General features: G+C 42.3%; 3 protein-coding genes and 1 long non-coding RNA gene across 12 annotated transcripts in view; 2 read left to right on the top strand and 2 right to left on the bottom strand.

Moving 5' to 3' along the window:
- Positions 1-523: 523 nt before the first annotated feature.
- On the bottom strand, positions 524-12,521 carry LOC124040328 (phosphatidylinositol 4-kinase type 2-alpha-like). Its single transcript, XM_046357430.1, has 9 exons — positions 12,088-12,521; positions 8,693-8,893; positions 8,410-8,541; positions 6,081-6,234; positions 5,907-5,968; positions 5,664-5,763; positions 3,965-4,098; positions 3,688-3,747; positions 524-2,843 (listed from the first exon to the last, which is right to left on the bottom strand). The coding sequence occupies exons 1-9, from the start codon at positions 12,409-12,411 to the stop codon at positions 2,682-2,684; spliced, it is 1,329 nt and encodes a 442-aa protein (XP_046213386.1). The 5' UTR covers positions 12,412-12,521; the 3' UTR covers positions 524-2,681.
- A 1,658-nt stretch (positions 12,522-14,179) lies between these two features.
- Positions 14,180-25,077, top strand: LOC124040331 (phosphoglycerate mutase 1-like). The gene is made up of 4 exons (XM_046357442.1): positions 14,180-14,456; positions 16,405-16,679; positions 22,031-22,211; positions 22,709-25,077. Exons 1-4 carry the CDS (start codon positions 14,318-14,320, stop codon positions 22,876-22,878), a joined length of 765 nt encoding a protein of 254 aa, XP_046213398.1. The 5' UTR covers positions 14,180-14,317; the 3' UTR covers positions 22,879-25,077.
- Positions 25,063-26,418, bottom strand: LOC124040332. The gene is made up of 3 exons (XR_006839703.1): positions 26,349-26,418; positions 25,404-26,220; positions 25,063-25,286 (listed from the first exon to the last, which is right to left on the bottom strand). It is a non-coding gene; the product is annotated as an uncharacterized LOC124040332 (long non-coding RNA).
- Positions 25,192-27,695, top strand: part of LOC124040329 (SMC5-SMC6 complex localization factor protein 2-like) — a 36,404-nt gene continuing 33,900 nt past the window's right edge. For 3 of the 9 annotated variants that reach the window (XM_046357432.1, XM_046357431.1, XM_046357439.1), the window contains exon 1: positions 25,192-25,372. Coding sequence is in view for 3 of the 9 variants with exons in the window: in XM_046357431.1 (XP_046213387.1) it covers positions 25,344-25,372 (29 nt within the window). In the remaining 6 variants the exon portion in view is untranslated. Of the gene's footprint in view, positions 25,373-25,929; positions 26,314-26,404; positions 26,936-27,695 lie in introns of those variants that run through there. The other 6 variants (XM_046357433.1, XM_046357435.1, XM_046357436.1 and 3 more) reach the window with 5 other exon arrangements.

Raw genomic sequence — 27,695 nt, forward strand, 5'->3', positions numbered from 1 at the left:
GGCCAAGCTTCCTGCCATCCAGGACCTCTATACCAAGAGGTGTCAGAGGAAGGCCCTAAAAATCATCAAAGAGGCCAGCCACCCTCGTCATAGACTGTTCCCTCTGCTACAGCACAGTAACCAGCAACGGAGCGCCATGTCTAGGTCTCAGAGGCTTCTAAACAACTTCTACCCTCAAGCCAAATGGCTACCCAGACTATTTGCAGTGACCCCCGTTTCCCCCTTTTGTACACACAGGCTCTCAGTAGAGCTGCCGTTTCCCCATTTTGTACACACAGGCTCTCAGTAGAGCTGCCGTTTCCCCCTTTTATACACACAGGCTCTCAGTAGAGCTGCCGTTTCCCCCTTTTATACACACAGGCTCTCAGTAGGTCTCAGAGGCTTCTAAACAACTTCTACCCTCAAGCCAAATGGCTACCCAGACTTTCATGTTGTGTTAAAATGAGACATCAGTGACCTGTGGCCCCCGCCATGACTGACCTGGAAATAGTAGGCTGGAAATAGTAGGCTAAGAGGAAGTCAATACATAATAATGACCTGATTTTATTTGATCAACATTCCTTTGAAATAAATCAACCAACTCTGCCTCCCAATTCTCCGCCCTCTCTAGAAGTGAGCAATTTGACAGTCTCGGTTATGAATTTAAAACCATGTGACTGGTGTAAGCATGGGCTGGATTGAGTTGCCACGAGTGCTAAATCCATGTTAGAAAAGTGTGCAAGGGCTCGCTTTGGGAGAAGGGTAGAAAATCAGGATGCAATCTAAGAGACAAGAAAAGTACAAGAAACCTTGATAATGGAATAGTACAATTCTTTATGCATTTCATTCTTTACATACAGTACAAATCCTCAGTGGAGGCTGCGAAGGGGAGGACAGCTCATAATGGCTGGAACGGAGTAAATTAAATGGCAAACGCATGGAAACCATGTATTTGATACCAACCCATTCCACTCCATCCATTACCACCAGCCCCTCCCCAATTAAGGTGCCACCAACCTCCTGTGATTTGTCAATACAATACATCAGTAGGACAGTTTGGTTACGACAGCAAGGAAATGTACATTTAAATAAACAGGATGTGAGGAAACAGGCAATGTGCGCTTCTGAGACAGTACATTGCAGTCGATCCCATAGGTGGCACCACAGGGCTGCCATCACATGCAGATGCCGATAACACAACAGGCACTGTTACCTGGTTTATGTTCAGTAGGCACGAAATGGACGAAAAGTGTCCAAAAAGGAGTGAAATCAGAAGGTACCATCTGGCCTTGTCCAATAAGACATGCACATTTTTTTTCCTGTTGCAAAACATTTCCCATGGTTTGCCCTAATGAACATGTCCCAGTACAATCTGCAATCCCAGTATGAGTAGTTGGTACCACCTGTAACGTGGCCCTTCTATCATAGCCTGGTTAACCCGTATTTAACACTGCACTCATGAAGTGAAACAATGTTGAGCGCTGCGTTCATTCTGGTTTAACCAGGCTACTTCAGTCAGGCTCAGTGGAGGCTGCTGAGGGGAGAACGGTTCATAATAATGGCTGGAATGGAGTGAATGGAATGGCATCAAACACATGGAAACATTTATTTAATGTATTTGATACTATTCTGCTCCGGCCATTACCACCAGCCCGTCCTCCCCAATTAAGGTGCCACCAACCTCCTGTGGTCAGGCTCTTCTGGGTCAAAGGAAGACACTCGTTCAAATAAGGCCCAAATGCTGAATGTCTGACCACAGCACACATGCATACATACCACCATAGGATTGCAAAATTATGGTAACTTTCACAACATTCCTAGGTTTTCTGGTTGGAAAATTCCTGGAATCAGAAGGGTAAAAGCAGGAAATTTTCCAACCAGGATTTCTGAAAAACCTAGGAACTTTGAGAAAGTTACTGTAATGTTGCAACCCTAACAGACCATAAAGATTATAGCTAGGAATATCAGAACACTTGACTTCTCTGCTTGCTAGCTATACAGGCCATACTGTTCATGGTAATGTCATGCTTCAGAGGCCATAAAGAGATGCTAGAAGGCTGGAACTTGGTAAGGAAAGTGACCCGTTGGGGCTGAAATGTTTAACCTTCGGTAAAAAGATATTCTGTGCACTTGAATTTGATTGGACTATCATATGTTGACATTTTGCAATGATATAAAAAAAGACTTAGCATTCTCCTTCAGTGACTGGTTACAATAAATACAACCATCAATTGGCAATGGGAACGTAACCTCTGCCACAGTGGGAGTCTTTCACAGTTTGGGGTCTTTATAATCATCTCTTTCAGCCGACTACCAGTGCAGGGCTACCCAACTGTCTTTTGTAAAAGATCATTTGTAAGATATTCGTTCTGAATTTTGACACTACTCTCTCTTTTATGTCTGTAGTTAAAGCACAACTGTCTCTGATGGGTTCCAGGGAAGGTAGAAACATATCTGACTTCCTATTGGTTATGAGCAGGGAAGAGCTTTTTTGGCTGATGAAACTGAAGTAAGGCAGAGGTTTTTGAACAGTGTTCTTCTTCCTCCTCTCCAGTCTCTCAATCTGGTCCATTCTTCCTCCCTACTCTTCCCTCTTCATCTGTCTCGCTTCTCACTATCCTCTCTTTCTGCTCCAGTGCTATACAGTCTTCCTCCATCTCAAGTCTCTCCCTCTTACCTCCTCTTCTACTTGGCCTCCTCCTCTACCACCAGGTAAAGAAGGGTTTCCTGCTCTGGAAGCTCTGTGTGTAGGACTCACTGTTGGCTCTCTGTGGTGCTCTGGCTGTCTCCACTATGACTGGGGGCATCTGGACCAGTTGTAGGGGGGTCTTACGCTCCTTCAGGGCCTGGCTCAGGTTCAAAATCTGGTGGTAGACATACAGAGCTTCAGCACAGGTTTACACAAACAGATGGAAGCACACACACACACATATAAGATCTGGTGACAGAAACACAGCTTCAGCATCACACACACACTTAGTGGAACAGGAAAACGTCAGTACAGAGAAGGGCTCAGACGAGACGTGCGTGGCAGGGTCTACAGACAATCACGGACTACAAAAGGATAATCAGCCACGTCGGACACCGACGTCTTGCTCCCGGACAAGCTAAACACTTTCTTTGCCCGCTTTGAGGATAAGTGCCACAGACGTGGCTCACTCCCAAAGACTGTGGGCTCTGCTTCTCCATGGCCGACATGAGTAAGACTTAAGTGTGTTAACACTCATAAGGCTATCGGCCCAGACGGCATCCCTAGCCACATCCTCAGAGCATGTGTAGACCAGAGTGTTTATGGACATATTCAATCTCTCCCAGTCTGCTGTCCCCACTTGCTTCCATATGTCCACCATTGTTCCTGTACCCAAGAAAGTTAAGGTAACTGAACTAAATGACTATTGCCCTGTAGTACTCACTTCTGTCATCATGAAGTGCTTTGAGAGGCTATTTAAGGATCATATCACATCTACCTGATACCTTGCTCGTCCTAATATTCATATATTTCCTAATGCCATTCTTTCACTTTTAGATGTGTGTATTGTTGTGAATTGTCAGATACTACTGCACTGTTGGAGCCAGGAACACAAGTATTTTGGTACACCCACAATAACATCTGCTAAATATGTGTATGTGACCAACACGATTTGATTAGGAGGACAATGAGAAATACTGACACTGTTCAGATGTCCAGGAATTCCCCCACCAACTCACCTGTCCTCTCATCACAGCTTTCTGTTTGTGGAACTGTCCTCTGTCAAAGCCTGGATCCTTCTGTAGAGAACACAGGACAAGATGCCACTATAATAACACTGGCATGATTCAAGAAGTGTTGTGAGGATGACAGAATGGAGTAGAGTAGAACTTTGTTGCGACGTCAAGTGACATCAAGGCCGTGAAAAACTTGGTCCCAGGTAAGTTTGTGCTGTCCATAAGAGTTGGCAGAAATACAAACAGATCTGGGGCCAGGCAAATTAAACCCCCTGCTAACCTTAAAGAGTTGGTAGAGGTCTTCCTCCAGGTCTTTGATGAAGGTGGGGTCGGTCAGTTTCGGCAGAACCAAGTCCCTAATCTCCTCAGAGAAAGGAACCCTAGCCTGAGATAACCACGCCCAGTAGAATGGATCTACAGAGAGGAGGAATGAAGTAGTGTGGGTTCTTCTCATACAGTTGAAGTCGGAAGTCTACATACACCTTAGCCAAATGCATTTAAACTTAAAAAATTTTTTTTTATTCTTGACATTTATTCTTAGTACACATTCCCTGTTTTAGGTCAGTTAAGACCACCACTTTATTTTAAGAATGTGAAATGTCAGAATAATAGTCGAGATAATTATTTCAGCTTTTATTTCTTTCATCACATACCCAGTGGCTCAGAAGTTAACATGATACTAAATACTTATAGTGTGTCACCTTTAAATTGTTTAACTTGGGTCAAGCATTTTGTGTAGCCTTCCACAATAAATTGGGTGAATTTTGGACTATTCCTCCAGACAGAGCTGATGGAACATTTCTCCAAAAAGTATGATGTTTGTCCCAATGTGCAGTTGCAAACCGTAGTCTGGCTTTTTAATGGTGGTTTTGAAGCAGTGGCTTCTTCTTTGCGGAGCGGCCTTTCAGGTTGTCGATATAGGACTTTTTTTTTACTGTGGATATAAATACTTTTGTACCCGTTTCCTCCAGCATCTTCACAATCAATCAAATGTATTTATATAGCCCTTCGTACATCAGCTGATATCTCAAAGTGCTGTACAGAAACCCAGCCTAAAACCCCAAACAGCAAGCAATGCAGGTGAAGAAGCACGGTGGCTAGGAAAAACTCCCTAGAAAGGCCAAAACCTAGGAAGAAACATAGAGAGGAACCAGGCTATGTGGGGTGGCCAGTCCTCTTCTGGCTGTGCCGGGTGGAGATTATAACAGAACATGGCCAAGATGTTCAAATGTTCATAAATGACCAGCATGGTCGAATAATAACAAGGCAGAACAGTTGAAACTGGAGCAGCAGCACAGTCAGCAGCACAAGGTCCTTTGCTGTTGTTCTGGGATTGATTCGCACTTTTTGCACCAGAGTGCGTTCATCTCTAGGAGATAGAACGAGTCTCCTTCCTGAGCAGTATGACGGCTACATGGTCCCATGGTGTTTATACTTGCGTACTGTTGTTTGTACAGATAAACGTGGTACCTTCAGGCATTTGGAAATAGCTCCCAAGGATAAACCAGACTTGTGGAGGTCTACAATTATTTTCTGAGGTCTTGGCTGATTTCTTTTGATTTTCCCATGATGTCAAGCAAAGAGGCACTGAGTTTGAAGGTAGGCCTTGAAATACATCCACATGTACACCTCCAATTGACTCAAATGTTGTCAATTAGCCTCAGAAGCTTCTAAAGCCATGACAATTTTCTGGAATTTTCCAAGCTGTTTAAATGCACAGTCAACTTAGTGTATATAAACTTCTGACCCACTGAAATTGTGATACAGTGAATAAGTAAAATAGTCTGTAAACAATTGGAAGAATGACTTGTGTCATGCACAAAGTAGATGTCCTAACCAACTTGCCAAAACTATAGTTTGTTAACAAGACATTTGTGGAGTGGTTGAAAAACAAGTTAACAACTCCAACCTTAGTGTATGTAAACTTCCCACTTCAACACACATATACACACACACGTATGTGTGTGAGAGACACTCACAGGCTCTCCAGGAGTCAGGGTGTTTGATTGGGAAGGCAAGACCATTGTCTATGGCTGCCAGTCTGATAATAGGCTCTTTTACCACCACCCAGTCTGTCTCCTACACACACACACACACACAGGGAGAGTGCGACAATAAGAATGTTACAATCCAGTTTCACACTTTCTTTAATAACTCCATTTAAAACTAATGCTACAAGTCAAAATCTTACGTTTAAAATTGTATTTTGTAAGTCTACTCACCCGGTTTCTTTCTATGTCCACTGGACAGTCGTATTTTAACAGCCAGTTGTCATTCCCCCGATCTGCAAGCATCAACACGGCATCTAATTCAGTTATTCATCCTCCCTTCCACACACACATATATACCAGTGTACCTGACGATGAAATACTAGTTTCTATGTTTCTTGCACACACCTGTGTTCCTGATTATATAGTCGAGGACCACCAGTCTCTCGAACTGAAGCTGCAGCTGCCGATTGGTGTTCTCTGGAAGAGGCTCTGCCTCAAATCGCTTTAGCCAATAGTCTGCGTCTTTGTAGCCCTCCACAAACAACTGGAATGAGCCCACCTGAGCCATGGAGGAAAATGGATTATTATAAGACAAATGCTCATACAGGAAGTTCTACATTATTATACCTGCAGGCTTTAAAAAGGCGCAATCTGCAGTAGCTACATCCAATTTTGGACTTATAAAAGGAATGATACTCATTGATTCTTGAAGAATATAACTTAGAGTGCCTTGCATAAGATCTGGTGCAACCAATTACCTTCAGAAGTCACATAATTAGTTAAATAAAGTCCACCTGTGTGCAATCTAAGTGTCACATGATCTCAGTATATATAAACCTGTTCTGAAAGGCCCAGAGTCTGCAACACCACTAAGCAAGCGGCACCATGAAGACCAAAGGGGCTCTCCAAACAGGTCAGGGACAAAGTTGTGGAGAAGTACAGATCAACGTTGGGTTATAAAAAATATCTGAAACCTTGAACATCTCACTGAGCACCATTAAATCCATTATTCAAAAATAGAAAGAATATGGCACCACAACAAACCTGCCAAGAGAGGGCCACCCACCAAACCTCATGGACCAGGCAAGGAGGGCATTAATCAGAGAGGCAACAAAGAGACCAAAGATAACACTGAAGGAGAACCCGCTCCACAGCGGAGATTGGATTATCTGTCCATAGGATCACTTTAAGCCATACACTCCACCGAGCTGGCTAGAAAAAAGTCATTGCTTCAATAAAAAAATAAGCAAACATGTTTGGCGTTTGCCAAAAGGCATGTGGGAGACTCCCCAAACATATGGAAGAAGGTACTCTGGTCAGATGAGACTAAGATGTAGCTTTTTGGCCATCAAGGAAAACGCTGTCTGGCGCTAACCCACCACCTCTCATCACCCTGAGAACACCATCCCATGGTGGTGGCAGCATCATGCTGTGGGGATGTTTTTCCATCGGCAGGGACTGGGAAACTGGTCAGAATTGAAGGATTGATGGATGTCGCTAAATACAGGGACATACTTGAGGGAAACCTATTTCAGTCTTCTAGAGATTTGAGACTGGTGATGGAGGTTCACCTTCCAGCAGGAAAATGACCCTAAGCATACTGCTAAAGCAACACTCGAGTGGTTTAAGGAGAAACGTTTAAATGTCTTGGAATGGCCTAGTCAAAGCCCAGACCTGAATCCAATTGAGAATCTGTGGTATGACTTAAAGATTGCTGTACACCAGCAGAACCCATTCAACTTAAAGGAGCTGGGGCAGTTTTGTAAGAATGGGCAAAAATCCCAGTGGCTAGATGTGCCAATATTATAAGGACATACCCCAAGAGACTTGCAGCTGCAAAAGGTGGCTTTACAAAGTATTGACTTTGGGGGGGGGGGGGGGTGAATAGTTAGGCACGCTCAAGTTCTGTTTGTCTTATTTCTTGTTTGTTTCACAAATATTTTGAATCTTCAAAGTGGTAGGCATGTTGTGTAAATCAAATGATACAAAATCAAATTAATTAATTACAGGTTTGTAAGGCAACAAAATAGGAAAAAATGCCAAGGAGTGTGAATACTATCACAAGCCACTGTATGAATGCCTCATGAGCTTAGTTCAACTGTTGTACTCCATCAGAACCCAAAATATAAGCTTGTTTTACCCCAATGTTCATCAACATTGTAAATGTTAGCCTCAACATGCTTACAACTACAATGTTGATATCTTAGACGGTCAGTCTTTACATCAATAGCTCTGATGATGCATTTTAGTGGTTACATTTAGTCAGGCCTGATCCCTCAGCTTTTTACCAAAACTGAGGCTGGGTACCAGCTTTGTTATTGTTTCAATTGTAAGTTTCCCCTTTAAGGGTTACCATATTATTTACTTTAGGGCAGTGTTCTTCAACTGTTGTCCTGGGGATTGCAGGCTTTGGTTCTAACCCAGCACTAACATACCTGATTCAACTCATCAACTGCTCCTCAAGCCCTTGATTGGTTGAATTAGTCAACAACGCTACATGTGGCATGTATGATGCATTAAGTGTTGGCTAAAGCAGAGACAGAAGCACCATAACAGCGTTGTGTTCACTGTTGCAAAACATTTCTAAACGTTGTACAAAATGTGTGTTTCTTATTGGACAAGTTCAGACAATGCCTCACTGTTTCAAGCCGTTTTAGATTGCTTTCTCCCATTTCATGCCGAATGAACACTGCCCAGTTGTAGGTTCTGAACCCCAGGCGGCAGCTGAACCCACCTTAGGAGGGAGGCCTATTCTGTTGAAGCGCTGTCCAACTTTGGGAACTTTCTCCAGAGCTAGCCTCTTTCCCCGAGACTTGACTCTGTCTATAGCATTGTAGTTAAACGTATCACTGGCCAGGTACACCACCTAGAGAAGAGAGAGAGAGCGAGATAGTGATGAATGGGAGAGGGGGAGAGAAAGATCATTTATTGTCCATACCCTATGTGTGTGTGTATGACTGACTGCGTATGTGCGTGAATGCATGCATTCCTGCCTGTAACACCCCCCCCCCCCTTACCTTGGTCTGGGGCACAATATTGAGCTGTAGTTTCTGGTCCACCAGACTGGCCCCGGCCTCAGACAGATGGCCCTGGTTCAGGACTAGACAGTCCCGTCCGAAGCAACAGGGACAACACAACTTCTGGAGCCACTTGGTCCACTTTGGGTTCAGCTGACCATACGGCTCCTCGTTCTTAGGCTTGAACACACCGATTACATTCTAGAGACAGATGGACAGACAGGGGATTATTATTGGTACTTGTTACACTCTACTAATGTTCTTTACCCATAGTAAGAGACAGAGTGGTAATGTCAGAGGAAGTGACATAACACAACCTTTCCCAATCAAAGAGGGTGATTCATGGTGCAGCAGAACCTGCAGAATGGGGCTAACAAGCTGGAATTGGAATAGTTTTGCAAGCTATTAAAGTCAATCGGATTAACTTGAGTTTCCTCACATGATCAACTGTGGAGGGAGCCACACAGGAGGTTAAGCACAGAGACTGAGGCTAGCTTTGTAGTCTATGGGCACGTTCCAAGTCGTCTTTAATGCAGTCTCGCTGACTGTGCCAGAAGATCATATCTCACAACACCTGGAGAAGTGTTTAACATCTAAGGAACCACGTTGATGTGGCTTAGCTCACAGAACAGGACCGCTGAAGTGCGTAGCACAGAGAAATTGTTTGTTCTCGGTTGCAACACTCACTACTGAGTTCCAAACTGGCTCCGGAAGCAACATCAGCACAATAATTGTTCATCTGGAGCTTCATCAAATGGGCTTCCATGGCCGAGCAGCCGTACACAAGCATAAGTTCACCAAGCGCAATGCCAAGCGTGGGCTGGAGTGGTGTAAAGCTCGCCGTCATTAGACTCTGGAGCAGTGGAAATGTGTTGGCTGAATCACGTGATGAAGTGATGAATCCTGCTTCACCATCTGGAAGTCCAACAAACAAATCTGGGTTTGGCAGAGGCCAGGAGAACGCTACCTGTCCAAATGCATAGTGCCGACTGTTTAGTTTGGAGGAGGAGGAATAATGGTCTGGGCTAGGCCCCTTAGTTCCAGTGAAGGGAGATCTTAACTCTACAGCATACAATGTCATTTTAGACTATTCTGTGCTTCCAACTTTGTGGCAACAGTTTGGGGGAAGGCCCTTTCCTGTTTCAGCATGACAATGCCCCCCGTGCACAAAGTGAGGTTCATAAAGAGATGTTTTGTCGAGATCGGTGTGGAATAACTTGACTGGCCTGCACAGAGCCCAGACCTGAATGGGAGCAAGTCCCTGCAGCAATGTTCCAACATCTAGTAAAAAGCATTCCCAGAAGAGTTGAGGTTATTATAGCAGCAAAATGGGGACCAACTTCATAGCGACAGGTAGCCTAGTGGTTAGAGCATTGGGCCAATAACCGAAAGGTTGTTATATCAAATCCCAGAGTTGACACGGTAAACATTTGTCGTTCTGCCCCTGAACAAGGCAGTTAACCCACTGTTCCTAGGCCGTCATTGTAAATAAGAATGTGTCCTTAACTGACTTGCCTAGTTAAATAAAAGGTTACATTTATAATAATTAATACCCATGCTTTTGGAATTAGATGTTTGACAAGCAGGTGTCCACATAGTTTTGGTCATGTAGTGCATGTGCCATGAGTGGGATCTGAACCCTGGTCTCCCGCTTTTTTAAAACGCCCTTTGTTTTCAAGTAAGCCTTATAACTCAGTCTAATGCAGCAGCACTAGCACATGATTTTGCTTCCACTGTCTGTCTGCTCTGGCAACCTGCTGTTGCTGATTCTAGCTCTCACAGTGTAGTGATGTCATCATGTTCTGTATTGACTTCCACCAACAGCTCTCTGCAGTGTTGCTTTTTGGGTGCTGTGACAGTTGAGGTGAGCAATTTACACATGGTGGTTTCTAGCCATAGTAGACCTTGCTGTATAGTAGATACGGGATGTAGTTCGACCATGCCAGGCTGGGGCTGTGACCTGGATGTCGGCCAGGGATCTGAACCCTGGTCTATTGGTCAAAACCAACATCTTAACCATTAGACCAAGAGAACATTCCCTATTGGGCCAAGGATGACAAAGATTTGTAAAGTCGCTAGGAGGGAGGACTGCCTCACCATGTAACTGTGAGTCCAACTCACCTCCGCCACATATACACAGTACGACAACAGTAAAGATGCCCTGGAACGCAGCCTATACAACCCTGTAAGTTTATATCTGTTGCGTTTAATAGCCACTGGTCCATAGGAGAGGAACAGCAGGCTAGGGAACGGAAATGGAGTATCCATTTTCTTCAGAGAGTGTGAGGATTCTGATTACTCGGCCTACCTCTGGAGAGAAAATGGAGAGCTCTACCTTTATCCATTCAGATTGCTAGCACATGACTTCTCCTAAGCTACAACATATTCACAGACGGCAGCCTACACAGTACACACAGAGTAAATTGATTTACTATGGGTTTAAAAAAAATAAAAAATAAAAATATATATTTTAAAAAACGCTCCTCGGCTGGTCCATGGCAGATCACATTAACGTGTGAACAAAGCATAATACTCTCCCAGCCTGCCTTATATATATATATATGTCTCCTGCATGACAGTGTCTCAACCTTTTCTATACAGGTACATCAGCACATTTGCTTAGGCCTGAGAACTGATAGTGACAGCTAATCTTTGAAAGATTGAGCCTGTGTGCACTACACTAGTTTTAATAGAAGTTGCCCAAGGCATGTCTAGGATCTTAGTGTCCTTATCCTTAGATCAAGGTCTGGGGGCAACTTCTTTCTATTTCATGCGTCACACCACCACGTCACTCCACTGTGGGGCTGGCAGCCCACAGAGGTTTTTCCCACCCGGACTCGGACTGCCACTGTGCCATAGGATGATGTCAGGTCACAGCCCCAGCCTGGCATGGTCGAACTACATCCCGTATCTACTATACAGCAAGGTCTACTATGGCTAGAAACCACCATGTGTAAATTGCTCACCTCAACTGTCACAGCACCCAAAAAGCAACACTGCAGAGAGATGCTGGTGGAAGTCAATACAGAACATGATGACATCACTACACTGTGAGAGCTAGAATCAGCAACAGCAGGTTGCCAGAGCAGACAGACAGTGGAAGCAAAATCATGTGCTAGTGCTGCTGCATTAGACTGAGTTATAAGGCTTACTTGAAAACAAAGGGCGTTTAAAAAAAATGACAGATTGCATCCTCTCATCAGTCTCCATGTCTGCCTGCCTGCCTGTCAGTCAGTCAGTGTACATTTCTCTCTCGAAAGACTAGCAGTCCTAGCTAGAAGCCTGTCTGTTTTAATGTTATAGATGACATGTAACATTAAAAAGTCAAAGTAAAAATTGTTTATATAAATGGTCATTTAAAAAGCTAGTTGCGGGACGAAGCTAGTCCGTCTCACCCCTTGAGAGTCTTTCACGAAGTAACTACCACTAGATCCTTGGCAGATGATCTCTGGAAAGATCTCTTCTTCTATAGCTTGTTCTGCTTTCCTCACGATCTCCCGAAACTCTGGGTCGTCTGGAAACTCATTCCTGTGTGGATCCCTCGGAGAGTTCCCTCTGTCCCTGACCAAAAGCGGCTGTCTCTCCCGGCTGCGTCCAGGGCTCCCAGCCGACACTCGCACAACAGAACCCGGAGTTCTTGGACTGGTGGCTTCGCTCTGGCAGTAGTTGTAATCTATGGAGTGCTGGAGAGGAGAGGCGAGGGGGCTCGTTTCTTCCATTTCAGCGTGGGATTTCAGGTATTACAGCGGCCGGTAAATGGACAGACAGGAGCCAGGGAATCAGACGAGGTGTTGTTTCGATGCTGTTGATTCCAAGCTTTCAAACAAAACATGACTGTCATCCTCTGCATAAAGACCCACCCACTCGGAATAGAGACTTGCAATTGGCGTTTCCACTGCCCAGCCTCCTCGTGGTACCGCCCCGTTTCTGAGGGAACGCTTGTTGTGTGGTGAAATCGGTTAAATAAAATATGCTTAACGTAACCGATGATTCTCATCGATATTCTGATCACCCCACTGATCAAATGAATGTGGTAAATCAGGCAAAATTGAGCGCTGGTAGTTCAAATGACTTCTCAAGTGTTCTATCACAACATTTACGATTCTTCATCACTTTCAGTCAAATTCAGTGGTTGCATTCGATTCCACTGAAATGTGGTAGTAGTCACTTTGTAGTAGAGCAACCTGGTCTCAGAGCATTTCATATTATTCTGTATGTAACTCCGGGAGTCAATTTATTATGGTATGTAATCATTTGTGGATGTCCATCACCCATTTGGTATGGTTACAAAAAAGGCCCTTGCACATATAAGATATCTTTGTTGCAGGTGCATGGTAGCAGTTAAATAGGATGAGAAAAAAGCAGAAACCTGCACACTGCTCTTGCTAGTATCACTGAGCTTTATTCAGTTTTACATAACTGTAAACTACAATTTCTATAGTCATTTCTATAAATGTGTAACCAGCTATTATAAACTGGTTACCAACATAATTAGAGTAGTGAAAATAAATGTTTTGTCATACCTATGGTATAAGTTGGTAACCAGTTTATGATAGCAATAAGGCACCTCGAGGGGTTGTGATATATGGCTGATATACCAAGGACTGTGTCCAGGCACTCCGTGTTGCGTTATAGTAAGAACAGCCCTTAGCCTTGTCATTGAAACAAGCACATACAGATCATGTTAACTGACTGATATTAACTCAGAACAAAATTTAGGCATATATTTTTTGTAACGCTGTGTTAAACTCAGACCTTGTTTTCGGCGTTTCGCCCAAAACCCCATTCTTTCCCCATTAATGGCTAAATGAACCAGCGGCAACTAATATCCAACGTACAACGAGGGTGTTCGATTAATCTCGACCGGGCGCCCGTAAAAGTGTTTTGCATTCGATTTGGAATCGGGCTGCCCCCTGGGCATAAACCAGGTGCCCCGTTCCAAACAAAAATGACGTAATTAATCATGTGTCGTTGGCTAATTAGTAGGGTTCTGTGTTTTCAATAAAAAGTGATTTGCTTTTGAAAAAAATGCTTTACCTGCCGTCCCAATAAAAAATAGAAAATTAGAACATTAATTTTATGGAAACGAGATGCTGCTTGTTGACAAAATGACCAAGCCGCGCAGAAGGGCGCTCCTCCCTTCCGCTTTAGCCGATGACGTGGAGTGGCTTTTGCGCAGTTCAACCCGAGCCAGTGTAAAATAACTCCTATTGGAGGTGATGGGACTTTATTGGCATGGGAAACATATGTTAACATTGCCAAAGCAAGTGAGGTAGATAATATACAAAAGTGAAATAAACAATAAAAATGAACAGTAAACATTACACTCACATAATTTCCAAAAGAATAAAGTCATATTATATATATATATATATAGTGTTGTAACGATGTGCAAATGGTCCTCTGTTTCATTGGTCTAGGAATATGCAGGAAGTACCGCAGGGGGATCCTATTAGACTGCTGTAAAACAAAGAGCGAGAAAAATAAACAATCGCATCACTCGTATCTTCCAGCGTCAAAGATAGCTGTCCATGTCCACCCATTCTGTTGCTGTCTTTTCAATTTGAACATTTCCGTTTATTCCTTATTTTCGGAGCTTAATCAACGCAAACGAATATATCACTTATGGCCGCCTACAAGCTGGTGTTGATCCGTCACGGAGAGAGCAACTGGAACCAGGATAATCGATTCTGCGGCTGGTTTGACGCAGATCTGAGTGAGACTGGAGAACGGGAGGCGAGGAGAGGAGGACAGGCCCTGAAAGGTGGAATCTTGTTATTTTTTATTCGACCAGCTAGCTACTCACTTTATATCAGAGACAAACACATAAAATGTTTCCTCACTAAAGACACTGACATGGATTGTACATTTGCATAATCTATTTGAAATATCGGTCGCAACTGCTAGCCCTACAGTATTTTGGAAGCCTTTTGGCCATTTTGCTGCCTGAAGGAAGATCAACTATCTTATTTGATGTCTATTCACTATAGAAATTGTAGTTGTGAAAACACTTGTTACCAATACCAGTAATGTCACGTGACGACCTCATCATTTTGACATAGGATGGAGGTGTTTTGGTGGCTGTTCCTCACCGTGGTAAAGTTGGTTTGATTGTTCGATATTCGCCGGACCTTCAAACCTCAATTGTTCGTGAACTGTTTGCGCTACAGACCTACAGCTGGTAGGCTCTTTATGGACGAAAAAAGGGTTTAATTTTTCCCTCACGATTTCGATCGAGTTTTTAATAATCTCACAGCAACGATGTTGGCAGTCTGCTATGCAATCCCTTGAGCATGACACTCCGTTCCATTACGCTACACACGAGTCATTGGACCAAGGCGTCTTCTGTAGGGGGAGTTTTATTAAAATCTTGATGCTCGGTCTGAACATTACTATGCATTAGTGATGCGCGGGTTGACTCTCAACCCGTAGTCCCCGTCGTAGCCTATCCGTTTAGGGTCATTCAATATTGTGTAGGTGAGGGGCAGGCTTGCGGGTTGAATAAAGATAAAAACACCTTAAAAGTCAATAAATGTATATTTATTGTTATTTATAGGCTACATGTAGCCTAAAATCATTTAATAAAAACCTATAAATGTATAATTCTTGTTATTTATAGGCTACACATTGTAAATCATTTTATCTTATCTCACTTGCCTAGTTACATTTACATTTACATTACATTTAAGTCATTTAGCAGACGCTCTTATCCAGAGCGACTTACAAATTGGTGCATTCACCTTATGACATCCAGTGGAACAGTCACTTTACAATAGTGCATCTAAATCTTAAAGGGGGGGGGGGGGGGGTGAGAGGGATTACTTATCCTATCCTAGGTATTCCTTAAAGAGGTGGGGTTTCAGGTGTCTCCGGAAGGTGGTGATTGACTCCGCTGTCCTGGCGTCGTGAGGGAGTTTGTTCCACCATTGGGGGGGCCAGAGCAGTGAACAGTTTTGACTGGGCTGAGCGGGAGCTGTACTTCCTCAGTGGTAGGGAGGCGAGTAGTTAAAAAACATAATAAAAAAATAAATACATTTAGCCTAAAATAATGAAATAAAACCTATAACTGTATAATTATTGTTATTTATGGGCTACATTTAGCCTGAAATAATAACCTTTCTGGCATTAGAGCATGAACTAAACTTTAGGGCTTAACTGTACACTCACGCCAAATAGCCTACACACCAATTAACATGCTTTTGGGAACTGGCAGAAAAAGTGCCAGGTATGTGTGATTGTGAGGGGCAATACAAATTCGACAGGCACAAGATGGGGACTTTAAATAGACGTATGGCAATGGAAATGACTTGGGTGTGACTTTTATAACTAACCCATTACTTGTTCTGTGGTATTGCTGTCTATGGTGGGCCTATTAGTTCAGCCCCCTTTTACTATGGATGAAGGAGCAACGGAGATCCTGCATCCATTGCTTTTGATGTTACAGCTCTTCCAATGTGAACATGATGTGATGTGAACATGACGTTCTAGATGTGCTGCTTCATGCAATGAATGAAATCAAACTTACTCAGTGTGTTGGTTAGGGAAATATCTGGCTTTCTGACTCAAGTTTAGACATATGTGGGCCAAAACATAGGCTCTAGTAACCCTGATTTTGATTTGAATCTGACCAGAGATGTTGCTTACATAGCAGTCCAACCACCCACCAAAATCAACCTGAATCAAACCCTGAACACATCCTTTCTCTTCCTCAGATGCTGGCTATGAGTTTGACTTGTGCTACACCTCAGTCCTAAAGAGGGCCATCCGCACTTTGTGGCTGTGTCTGGACAGCATTGACCAGATGTGGCTTCCCGTCCACCGGACCTGGCGCCTCAACGAGCGCCACTACGGTGGCCTGACGGGATTAAACAAGTCGGAGACTGCCGCCAAGCACGGAGAGGCTCAGGTGAAGATCTGGAGGCGGAGCTTCGATATCCCTCCTCCCACTATGGATCCGGACCACGACTTCTACACCGTCATCAGCAAGGTGAGGGACACACTCACTAACATGGGGGAGAGTTGACCTGCTATGGCATCAGACATCAACATCATTCGTGAATCTGTCTTTAGGCTCACTCACATTGGGAAGAGCCTATAGTGGCAGTCTTGTTTAGGGCTGTGGCGGTGATTGTCAAGCAAATACCTGCCTGTCTCACAGTAATTTACCGGTAATTAGCATAAACATAGTTAGCATCTCCTGGCTTCCACAAATAGCCTACAAGCCTCTGATGCAGACCGTTGGAACATATACATTTTTAAAAGTCAAAAAAATCTATTTAATATAGCCTACACCAACACAATAAATCCATTATTTATTTTATACAGGTCTAAATAAACATGATATGAAGAAAATGTAGTCTATTTCAGAAGAAAGTAATTTATTTGGCCTTTATTTAACTAGGCAAGTCAGTTAAGAACAAATTCTTATTTTCAATGACGGCCTAGGAACAGTGGGTTAACTGCCTGTTCAGGGGCAGAACGACAGATTTGTACCTTGTCAGCTAAGGGATTTGAACTTGCAACCTTCCAGTTACTAGCCCAACACACTAACCACTAGGCTACCCTGCCACATAGCTTTCTCTGAGTTGTCCTTATGTTAGGCCCTGATCTGAATATGCCATATGGCTGTGGCCTACACTAGCTCTTTTAGCAGACAAGATTTGCTTAGAATTTTTATTATTTTATAGTATGAAGAATACAATTGAACATGGCTTAATAAAATAGAAAGGATATTTTCTCCAAATGATTTCAAAGGAAGTGCGCACATGCAGCTATTCTGTGTTGAGTTGTAAACAAAGAAACTGGTCCTCCTATATGCTTCATTTAGAGAGATTTATGCAACTTTAGTTGTGATACAAACATTGGGCTATATTTTTTGATGTTTAATACATTCTAAGGCTGCATGATGGGACTCTAATGATGTTTTGAAAAAGTCACAAGCTGCCACACTTCATCAGTCTCTCATTCGCAATTTGACAAGAACTTGATATTCTCATCAGGCCTCGAATTTACCGGCGGCATTCCCCCTGTGTGACTGTAATGCCCCCTATAAAAATCCATGCCTTTTGTGGCCAAAGCATCAAAGCACTTCTCACTCACATGGTTCTCTCAGATGTAGCCAATGCCTGTCCCGTGATTGGGTCCTTCTCACATGCATTTCAGCTAAGAAGTAGGTTACAAGTGAATGAAGACCGACACATCAGGGACGCAAATGCTCGCGTCACTCTTATGGAATTCTGAGGTGCATATTGAAGATGTTAGAACTGTCCACATGTATCCTACTTTTATTAGCCAACAAGCGGAGTAGGCCTAACGAACAGCCAAAACACTAGCCTGTAGCAATATACTATCCCCATAGTACAAACGTTGTCCTTGTAATGGCTGTCGTCGGTGGAAGAAGAAGGTTAATCTTTTTAATAAGAAACTGAACACTTCAAAAAATACAAAACAGTGACAACCGAAACAGTTCTATCTGGTGCAGACACACAAAGACTGAAAATAACCAACCACAAAACACAAAGGAAAACAGGCTACCTAAATATGGTTCTCAATCAGGGACAACGATAGACAGCTGCCTCTGATTGAAAACCATATCAGGCCAAACACAGAAATAGAAAAACTAACAGACTGCTCACGCCCTGACCATACTAAATAAAGACAAAAGAAAGGAATAAAGGTCAGAATGTGACAGTCCTATTATTTTGGTCAACATGTCCTTCAGTGCTATAAATGCATATTCCAAACATGGTCTGGGACAGTAGTGGGATATGATAGAGCCCAATTTAATACAACTCGCATCAACAAAAAAACATTTTAAAGCAATGAGGATGATCGTTTATCTTAACATTTTGATAAACTACTAGGATATTTTTTCACATGCGCACAGTAGGCTACAAGCGAGAATGTTCCAAACGCAATCAATTAGCGTGAAAAAACTATTATCAAAAGTGACTGCATATGTGATTACGCATGTAATGCTTTATTATAAAGGTGCATTTTTATGGTGACAATTTATCTTCCCCAAACTAGAAACTCATGCGCAACCTATGTATGCCAGTTAGGCTTTACACCGGTTAATGTGCTTCATTTTAAGAAGTTATTTGGCCACTTTAGTTGTGGGACAAACCATATCAAAACATATAGGCCTATGGGCTAGGCTACATGAGGTGTGCAACTGATTTGAAAAAGTTGTGGAAAAAAAGTTGTGCTGTTTCTTGCCTTAATGCACAAGCTGGGCATCATTCACAAGTGATAGGCTAATATTGCCACCCATCAGACTATTCTTAATTTTTAGTTTTGTCTTTACATATACTAAATAATATATGTGTGGACGCTTTCCCCATGGTTCATTTTCAGGCCAGCCAAGTAGGCTATTCTCCTGTTGCAAAGCAGTGTGCCTATTGCTTAGCCTATAGAAATGTTGGCAACATGAGCTCATGGGCTCTCATGAAGTGTTTGATTAGATTATCGAATACATTTGTATTGATGTCAGAGTGATTAGAGGGACAATAGAGTGCTGAGTACCAGACAGTTAAAGTTTGGTAGGTTACTAATGACCATCAGCAGCATCAGAGCTTGGAGATGCCTAATTACCGTGACTCAACAGAGGGGCAGAAATAGAGACTAGTATGGGCTGTGTGTAATGCTGAGGAGTGTGTTTTAGGTTATGTTCTTGTAGAGTTGGTTATTGAGTGTTGAAAGAGAGAAGACAGACACAAGCAAAGATATCGAAGCATTCTACATCTGGAGACAGACATGGGTACTATTTTTTTAAATTCATGTTGCTCTTATATAGAACAGGGTCTTTTGGTGTTGTTTCAACTCTCCGAGTTAATGTATTTCAGATGAGTATGATGTAAGACGGTAAAGTTCAAAGTTAAGCTGAGATCAGAATCGATTGGTGAATGTGTCATCAGTATTGACAGATGTGTTAAAAATTGCCACGTAGGACTATCAGAGGTTTAGAGTACAGGTGCATTGGCCAACTGATCTTCATAGACTAAACATTTGGATAATGCAAATCATTTGTCAGACTTATTCAATGTAGAGTCGTGGCCAAAGGTTTTGAGAATGACACAAATATACATTTTCACAAAGTCTGCTGCCTCAGTTTGTATGATGGAAATGTACATATACTCCAGAATGTTATGAAGAGTGATCAGCTGAATTGCAATTAATTGCAAAGTCCCTCTTTGCCATGCAAATGAACTGAATCCCCCAAAAAACATTTTCCCTGCATTTCAGCCCTGCCACAAAACGAGCAGCTGACATGTCAGTGATTCTCTCGTTAACACGGGTGCGAGTGTTGACGAGGACAAGGCTGGAGATCACTCTGTCATGCTGATTGAGTTCGAATAACAGACTGGAAGCTTCAAAAGGAGGGTGGTGCTTGGAATCATTGTTCTTCCTCTGTCAATCATGGTTACCTGCAAGGAAACACATGCCATCATTGTTTCATTGCACAAAAAGGGCTTCACGGGCAAGAGTATTGCTGACAGTAAGATTGCACCTAAATGATTGGATCATCAAGAACTTAATAATAATATAATATATGCCATTTAGCAGACGCTTTTATCCAAAGCGACTTACAGTCATGTGTGCATACATTCTAAGTATGGGTGGTCCCGGGAATCGAACCCACTACCCTGGCATTACAAGCGCCATGCTCTACCAACTGAGCTACAGAAGGACCAAGGGGAGCAGTTCAGTTGTTGTGAAGAAGGATTCACGGCGCCCAAGAAAGTCCAGCAAGCGCCAGGACCATCAAGCGCCAGGACCATCTCCGAAAATTGATTCAGCTGCAGGATCGGGGCACCACCAGTACAGAGCTTGCTCAGGAATGGCAGCAGGCAGGTGTGAGTGCATCTGCACGCACAGTGAGGCGAAGACTTTTGGAGGATGGCCTGGTGTCAATAAGGGCAGCAAAGAAGCCACTTCTCTCCAGGATAAACATCAGGGACAGACTGATATTCCTTTCCGATTGTTTGGGGCATCTGGAAAAAAGCTTGTCCGGGGAAGACAAGGTGAGCGCTACCATCGGTCCTGTGTCATGCCAACAATAAAGCATCCTGAGACCATTCATGTGTGGGGTTGCTTCTCTGCCAAGGGAGTGGCCTCACTCACAATTTTGCCTAAGAACACAGCCATGAATAAAGAATGGTACCAACCCATCCTCTGAGAGCAACTTCTCCCAACCATCTAGAACAGTTTGGTGACGAACAATGCCTTTTCCAGCATGATGGCGCAACTTGCCATAAAGCAAAAGTGGCTCGGGAGACAAAATATCAAAATTTTGGGTCCATTGCCAGGAAATTCCCCAGACCTTAATCCCATTGAGAACTTGTGGTCAATCCTCAAGAGGCGGGTGGACCCACAAACTCCAAGCATTGATTATGCAAGAATGGGCTGCCATCAGTCAGGATGTGGCCCAGAAGTTAATTGACAGCATGCCAGGGTGGATTGCAGAGGTCTTGAAAAAGAAGGGTCAACACTGCAAATATTGACTCTTTGTATCAACTTCATGTAATTGACAATAAAAGCCTTTGACACTTATGAAATGCTTGTAATTATACTTCACTATTCCATAATAACATCTGACAAGAATATTAAAGACACTGAAGCAGCAAACTTTGAAAATTTATATTTGTCATTCTCAACTTTTGGCCACGACTGTACATAGAACTGAAAGCACTGGACAGTTGAACGTTTCTTCCTTCTCTAGGGAATAAACAAAGATGTATTTATTTTAGGGAGTTCTTCTGAGCCAATGTGCCTTTTGCTTGCTTTTTGGTGTCTAGGCCGGGTTAATGTAAAATCACTTTGGCTGCGTTTACACAGGCAGCTCAATTCTGATATTCTTTTTACTATACTGAACAAAAAAATAAATGCAACACTTTCAACAATTTTACTGGGTTACAGGTCATATAAGGAAATCATTCCATTTTAAATAAATTAGTCCCTAATCAATGGATTTCACATGACTGGGCAGGGGCACAGATTTATGTCCAGAATTTGAGAGAAATACGCATTTTTGTGCGTATGGAAATGTTCTGGTATCTTTTATTTCAGCTCATTAAATATGTGACCAGCACTTTACATGTTGTGTTTTATAATTTGTAATAAGTGTAATTGGTCTTTTAACCAATCATATCAGCTCTTCTGCCAATAATTGGGTAAAAGATCATAATTGGGCTGCCTTTGTAAATAAAGCCTAAAATGACCACCGCTGATGTAAAAAGAGCTTAATAAATGTGATTTGATTGAAAGCAGTATGAGGCTTCAGGCCCAGGTTGCTGTTAGGCATTGTTTTGTTTTGTTGACTTATTATATTTTCTTTAGGACCGTCGTTATGGCGACCTGTCGGAGGAGCAGCTTCCGTCCTGTGAGAGCCTGAAGGATACCATCGCCCGGGCACTGCCCTACTGGAACAACGAGATTGTCCCCCAGATCAAACAGGGCAAAAGGGTTCTCATTGCTGCCCACGGCAACAGCCTCAGGGGCATTGTCAAGCACCTGGAGGGTAGGTAGTAGGAACTGCTTAGAACAGTGAATATCTCTAACCTCTTGGCTCTGGGGAGCCACATGATGTGCAGGTTTTTGTTACAGCCTAGTAATAATGCATATTTTTGGAAAATGAACACCAGTTTTTAATTTATAAGCTGTTCATGGTCACAATTAGTCAAATCAGGTGTGTTAAGAGCTGGGCTGAAACAAAAGCCTAAACACCAATTATCCCCAGGAGTGGAATTGGAGAACCCTGATTAGTTTCTAGGAACTACCTGTGGTAGTATCGTATATTCAGGCCTGAGGTTTTACACATTCTTATTGGCACATATTGAATGTATGATATTGAAAAAAATCGCACACTGAAATATGTTGCACCTCAACTCTCCTGTGTAAGTGTCCATCTATGTGCTCCTTATTTTTTTGAATGCACTTTCTTTTGTCATTATATTTTAATTGACATGATTTACAGAATGCTGTCAACCATGTCCTACTCTGTGCTGCCCCCTGCAGGTATGTCAGAGGAGGCAATCATGGAGCTGAACCTGCCCACAGGCATCCCCATCCTGTACGAGCTGGACAAGAACCTGAAGCCCGTCAAACCCATGCAGTTCCTGGGGGATGAGGAGACTGTCAGGAAGGCTATGGAGGCCGTGGCAGCCCAGGGCAAAGCCAAAAAGTAGAGGGAGAGAGAGGGGGCACTTTGTGTATCGTGCAGTAGGAAGTTGCACTTATCTAGGATCAGATTTTAGCCTCCCACCAATTCCCAACCTTTCATTAGGAAGGAAGCATGTATAACTGACCCTAGATCATTCTCTGTGGGAAGCTTCATTCTACTCCATGTGGCTCAGAGTAGGGGTAAAGGGATATGGGTCAGAGTAGAGGGTCAACAATACTACAGCTCTCAAAGGAGCTCTCACACACTCTAAGAATGTGTGTTCATATTCAACTCTACTGTGCATAGAATGTCTTTAAAAAATGATTATAAAGTAACTAATAAGTTAGTATAAGTGGATATTTATTGACCAAGCTACTTATATGGGGACCACTGACTATCAAATCACACAGTCATCATTCCACTGACTTATTACTGTAAGTCCAACAAAAGTGTTTCCCCAGTTTGACGATGGATCACTGAGATTTACGAATGTGGTGATGAAGCCTCATTTATTTGAAAATAGTTGGTCTTGCGTTATTATACTTCCAAGTTTCTCTAGAAAATAGTATATATTTAGATGTTAAAGAATAATTTTTGCACTTAAAAATGTAAACAGTAAACATGTGATTTCTACCCAAAGAAAACAACAACAAAAAAATAGCCAAATTAATAAACAGTTAAAACTACAAAAAGGGAGAAATAATTAATATTTGCACAACACACACAATTGTACTGGTTCTTCACTTTTTGTTTTCCTCTGTCTGTGGTTGCGCGATTCACTATATAACCACATCAGAAGTTGGACGACAGTGTCCATCTCCTCTTAAGGATTCGCCCTTTTCCCCCCCCCATATTTTCGCCTAAAATGACATACCCAAATCTAACTGCCTGTAGTTCAGGACATGAAGCAAGGATATGCATATTCTTTATACCATTTGAAAAGAAACACTTTGACGTTTGTGGAAATTAATGTAGGAATATAATACATTAGATCTGGTAAAATATAATAAAGAAAAAAACATGCTTTTTCAAAAAATGTTGTTTCATCTTTGAAATGCAAGAGAGGCCATTCTATATGACTTAGGAGTCTAGGTACAATTCAGATTTTGGCCACTAGATGGCAGCAGTGTGTACGTGAAGTTTTAGACTGATCCAATGCACCATTGTATTACTGTTCAAAATGTCTTCCCAAATGTGCCTAATTGGTTTATTGGTAAATTTAAGTACATAACTGTGCACTCTCCTCAATAGCATGGTATTATTTCACTGTAATAGCTACTGTAAATTGGACAGTGCAGTTAGATTAACAATAATTAAAGTTTTCTACCCATATAAGACATGTCTATGTCCTGGAAAGTTTGCTTTTACTTACAACTGTCATGCTAATCACATTAGTGCACGTTAGCTCAACTGTCCCGGTATAGGGACACTGGTCCTGTAGAGGTTTTTAAGAGCTGTGGCAGAGACCAAATAGCTCTTTCTCCCATGCCCCCTTCCCTTGATGTTGCTTCTGTGTGTCATGTATTTTCACAATTCACTGTAAAACCACATCAGAAGTTGACTGAATACCTTTCCTAGCCTTGGATGGTGCTTCTATGTGCATGTACTGCTGTTTGTAACATGTTTTTCCATCCCATTTCCTCTTGAGTAGTGTGTCCCATTGATACTGTTTTGTCAGTGGGATCAAACGTTTGGTACCTGCACTGTCGGTCTGTTTCTGCTTTAGCCTACACCAGTGGCATTCCGGGCTAAACATTCATAGATGCAGATAGAAATAGATTGCACGTAACAGACCAACTCACTTCTTCCACGTCCAAGCAAGCTGATTCGTATACAAGTTTAATTTCTATCTTCAACTTTGAGCATTCCACAATCTATGAGTAGGCCCATACTCTAAGTTTATCTTAACCACCCTGTCTGCTGCTAGAACCACTCTTCTACTCTGAAAAGATGTGTTAATTTTCTATTTGGTGGGATAACTTGACGTTTGCCTTTTCTGTTTGTAACACCTCTTAAGTGGGAAAACTACAATGCAAGTACCCATTCCTATAGGATATGCCTGTTCTATCCTTCCCCAGCCGTTCAAGACATTCTCCTTTGACATGGTTGCCAATCTTCTGACTGAAAGGAAAATCCTTTAATAAAAGGTTATTTAGTGTTAAACTTAATTGTAATGCTCTGTTTCTGAAGCCTGTGCTGAACCAATAAATGTGTGGAAAAATAACATGTATTTGGTCGATTTTTATTATGGAAATCTAAGGACACTGGTTTAGTAGGCCTCTCAGTGGCACACCTGTGCAGTCAGCCCGGACGTGACGTGTTTTTCCGACACAAAAAAAAATGTCAGGTATCGTAGAGAGTCCCAACCGGGAAAAATATTTTTGAATGTTCATCAAACTCGGAAACTTGTGGTTTTACAGTTGTCTTGATATCCTGATAGGAAACAAATACATCGCGAAGTTAGTTTAACGGATAACTTGTTCTGTCATAATGAAAAAAAATCTAAAAGGAAATGAGAGGTAAGAATGTAGTTACATTTCATTAAGTTACCTTAGTCCTTACACTTCCTTTGCAACAGAAACGAGTCGGCAGCAAAGCTAGACAGTCTTGGCGTGTCAAATCTGGGTTTGTTAGAGAATTAGCTAGTCATATCACACCGATGTGTAAACTGCTAGGTAACACCAACCTAGTTAGCTAGATGTTATTGTCGAGTTTGAATAACGTATATAGCCAAGTTATCATTACTCATGATTGTGTATTCCTTGTTAATAGATATGTTTCTATTGATCTTTTTTTTTGTTCTCTGCATTGTTGGGAAGGGCCCTAAGTAACGTGTCATTGTTAAGTCCACACCTGTTTACGAAATGTGAGATCTTGTTTTTTAACAAGTCGACACTATTTGGTTGCTAGAGTACAGTAGCAAGCTAGCAACCTATACATGTTTTGCTTTCTAGACGATTTAATAAATTGTTTCAGAATGACTTTATACAAAAAAATGACGAGTGTTACAAATTGCTTTGTGGACCTAAGTATATTAAGCAAATGGACAGACAGGTAGACAGTCAGATGCCGCGTTCAAAACAAGTCGGAAATCGGAAATCTCCGACTTCAGTGTGTTTTAGACAACCTAGGAACAAGCATATACGCCCTATGTTCCTAGAAGACAACTGGCAACTCGTAAAAATACGAACTCAGACTGGGAAAAAATATTTTTGAACGGTCATCCAACTTGGAATTCCAAGTCAGAAACGCGAACATCTTTGTAGAGCTCCGACTTTCCGACCTGAATATAAACGATGTCAGATTTTGACCTCTTTTTCTTTCTCTCTCCCTCGTTACCATTTGTCTTGAAAGCACCATTGATATCCTGATAGGAAACAAATAACATAGCAAGGTTAGTGTTTAACGGACAACTTGTTCTGTCATAATGAAACAAAATACGATCTAATGGAAATGGGAGGTAAGAAACGAGTTAGCTGCATTTCATTAAGTTACCTTAGTCATTACACTTCCTGTGCAACAGAAACTAGACTGTTAGCTTGTTAGAAAGCTAGTTAGGTTACCACTCGGTCAAGGTTCCCCAACTGGCTTCCTGCGGGTGGTTTTATTTGCCCCCCAAACAAAAAAAACAAAAAAATTGTTTTCATTGTTGGACATAAGACTTAAAACACCAGGAAATCAACTTCAATTCATTTTAATTCAAATAAGCTGTTCCGGTGAAATTGACGAGTGAGACAAATTGCTTTGTGAACATGCATATTGACTTAATGCAAATGGACACGTCGACTTGTGTGTGACTGTCTATTACTGTCAGTACTCTGTATGTTCATAGAAGACAACTGGGAACTCGTAAAAATACGAACTCAGACTGGGAGAAATCATTTGTAAAGGTCGTTCAACTTGGAATTCCAAGTCGGAAACTCGGAACATCTTTCGAAAGCTCTGACTTTCCGACCTGAAGATCAAATCAAATATTATTTGTCACGTGCGCCGAATACAACAGGTGTAGTAGACCTTACAGTGAAATGCTTATTTACAGGCTCTCTAACCAATACTGCAAAAAAGTATTATGTGAACAATAGGTAAGTAAAGAAATAAAACAGTAAAAAGACAGGCTATATACCGTAGCGAGGCTACATACAGACACCGGTTAGTCGGGCTGATCGAGGTAGTATGTAAAAAAAGTATTATGTGAACAATAGGTAAGTAAAGAAATAAAACAGTAAAAAGACACGCTATATACCGTAGCGAGGCTACATACAGACACCGGTTAGTCGGGCTGATCGAGGTAGTATGTACACGTAGATATGGTTAAAGTGACTGCATATATGATGAACAGAGAGTAGCAGCAGCGTAAAAGAGGGGTTGGGGGGAGCACAATGCAAATAGCCCGGTTAGCCAATGTGTGGGAGCACTGGTTGGTCGGGCCAATTGAGGTAGTATGTACTTGAATGTATAGTTCAATTGACTGTGCATACATGATCAACAGAGAGTAGTGTTACGGATGTGAAACGCTAGCTTAGTTGGTGGTGCGCGGTAAATAGTGTTTCAATCGGTGTGCATACAAGGGCCGCGGCTTTTGTGGAGCGAGGGGTAACGATGCTTCGAGGGGTGACTGTTGTTGATGTGTGCAGAGGGTTCCCTGGTTCGCGCCCGGGTATGGGCGAGGGGGACGGTCTAAAGCTATACTGTTATATTGATGCTGTTGACCCGGATCACTGGTTGCTGCGGAAAGGGAAGAGGTCAAAAAGGGAGTGAGTGTAACGGATGTGAAACGCTAGCTTAGTTGGCGGTGCGTGCTAAATAGGGTTTCAATCGGTGACGTCACTTGCTCTGAGACCT

The sequence above is a fragment of the Oncorhynchus gorbuscha genome, linkage group LG07 (genome assembly GCF_021184085.1).
Source record: "Oncorhynchus gorbuscha isolate QuinsamMale2020 ecotype Even-year linkage group LG07, OgorEven_v1.0, whole genome shotgun sequence".
In the NCBI taxonomy this organism is placed as follows: domain Eukaryota; kingdom Metazoa; phylum Chordata; class Actinopteri; order Salmoniformes; family Salmonidae; genus Oncorhynchus; species Oncorhynchus gorbuscha.

Excerpts from the sequence above, each read along its gene's own strand:
- LOC124040328 (XM_046357430.1), bottom strand. The coding sequence starts at position 12,411 with ATGGAAGAAACGAGCCCCCTCGCCTCTCCTCTCCAGCACTCCATAGAT. Across the intron at positions 8,894-12,087 it reads TCGTGAAAGACTCTCAAGGG|AATGTAATCGGTGTGTTCAA; the intron begins GTGAGACGGACT and ends ATCTGTCTCTAG. Across the intron at positions 3,748-3,964 it reads ACCTCTACCAACTCTTTAAG|AAGGATCCAGGCTTTGACAG; the intron begins GTTAGCAGGGGG and ends TGTTCTCTACAG.
- LOC124040331 (XM_046357442.1), top strand. The coding sequence starts at position 14,318 with ATGGCCGCCTACAAGCTGGTGTTGATCCGTCACGGAGAGAGCAACTGG. Across the intron at positions 16,680-22,030 it reads TCTACACCGTCATCAGCAAG|GACCGTCGTTATGGCGACCT; the intron begins GTGAGGGACACA and ends TATTTTCTTTAG. Across the intron at positions 22,212-22,708 it reads CATTGTCAAGCACCTGGAGG|GTATGTCAGAGGAGGCAATC; the intron begins GTAGGTAGTAGG and ends TGCCCCCTGCAG.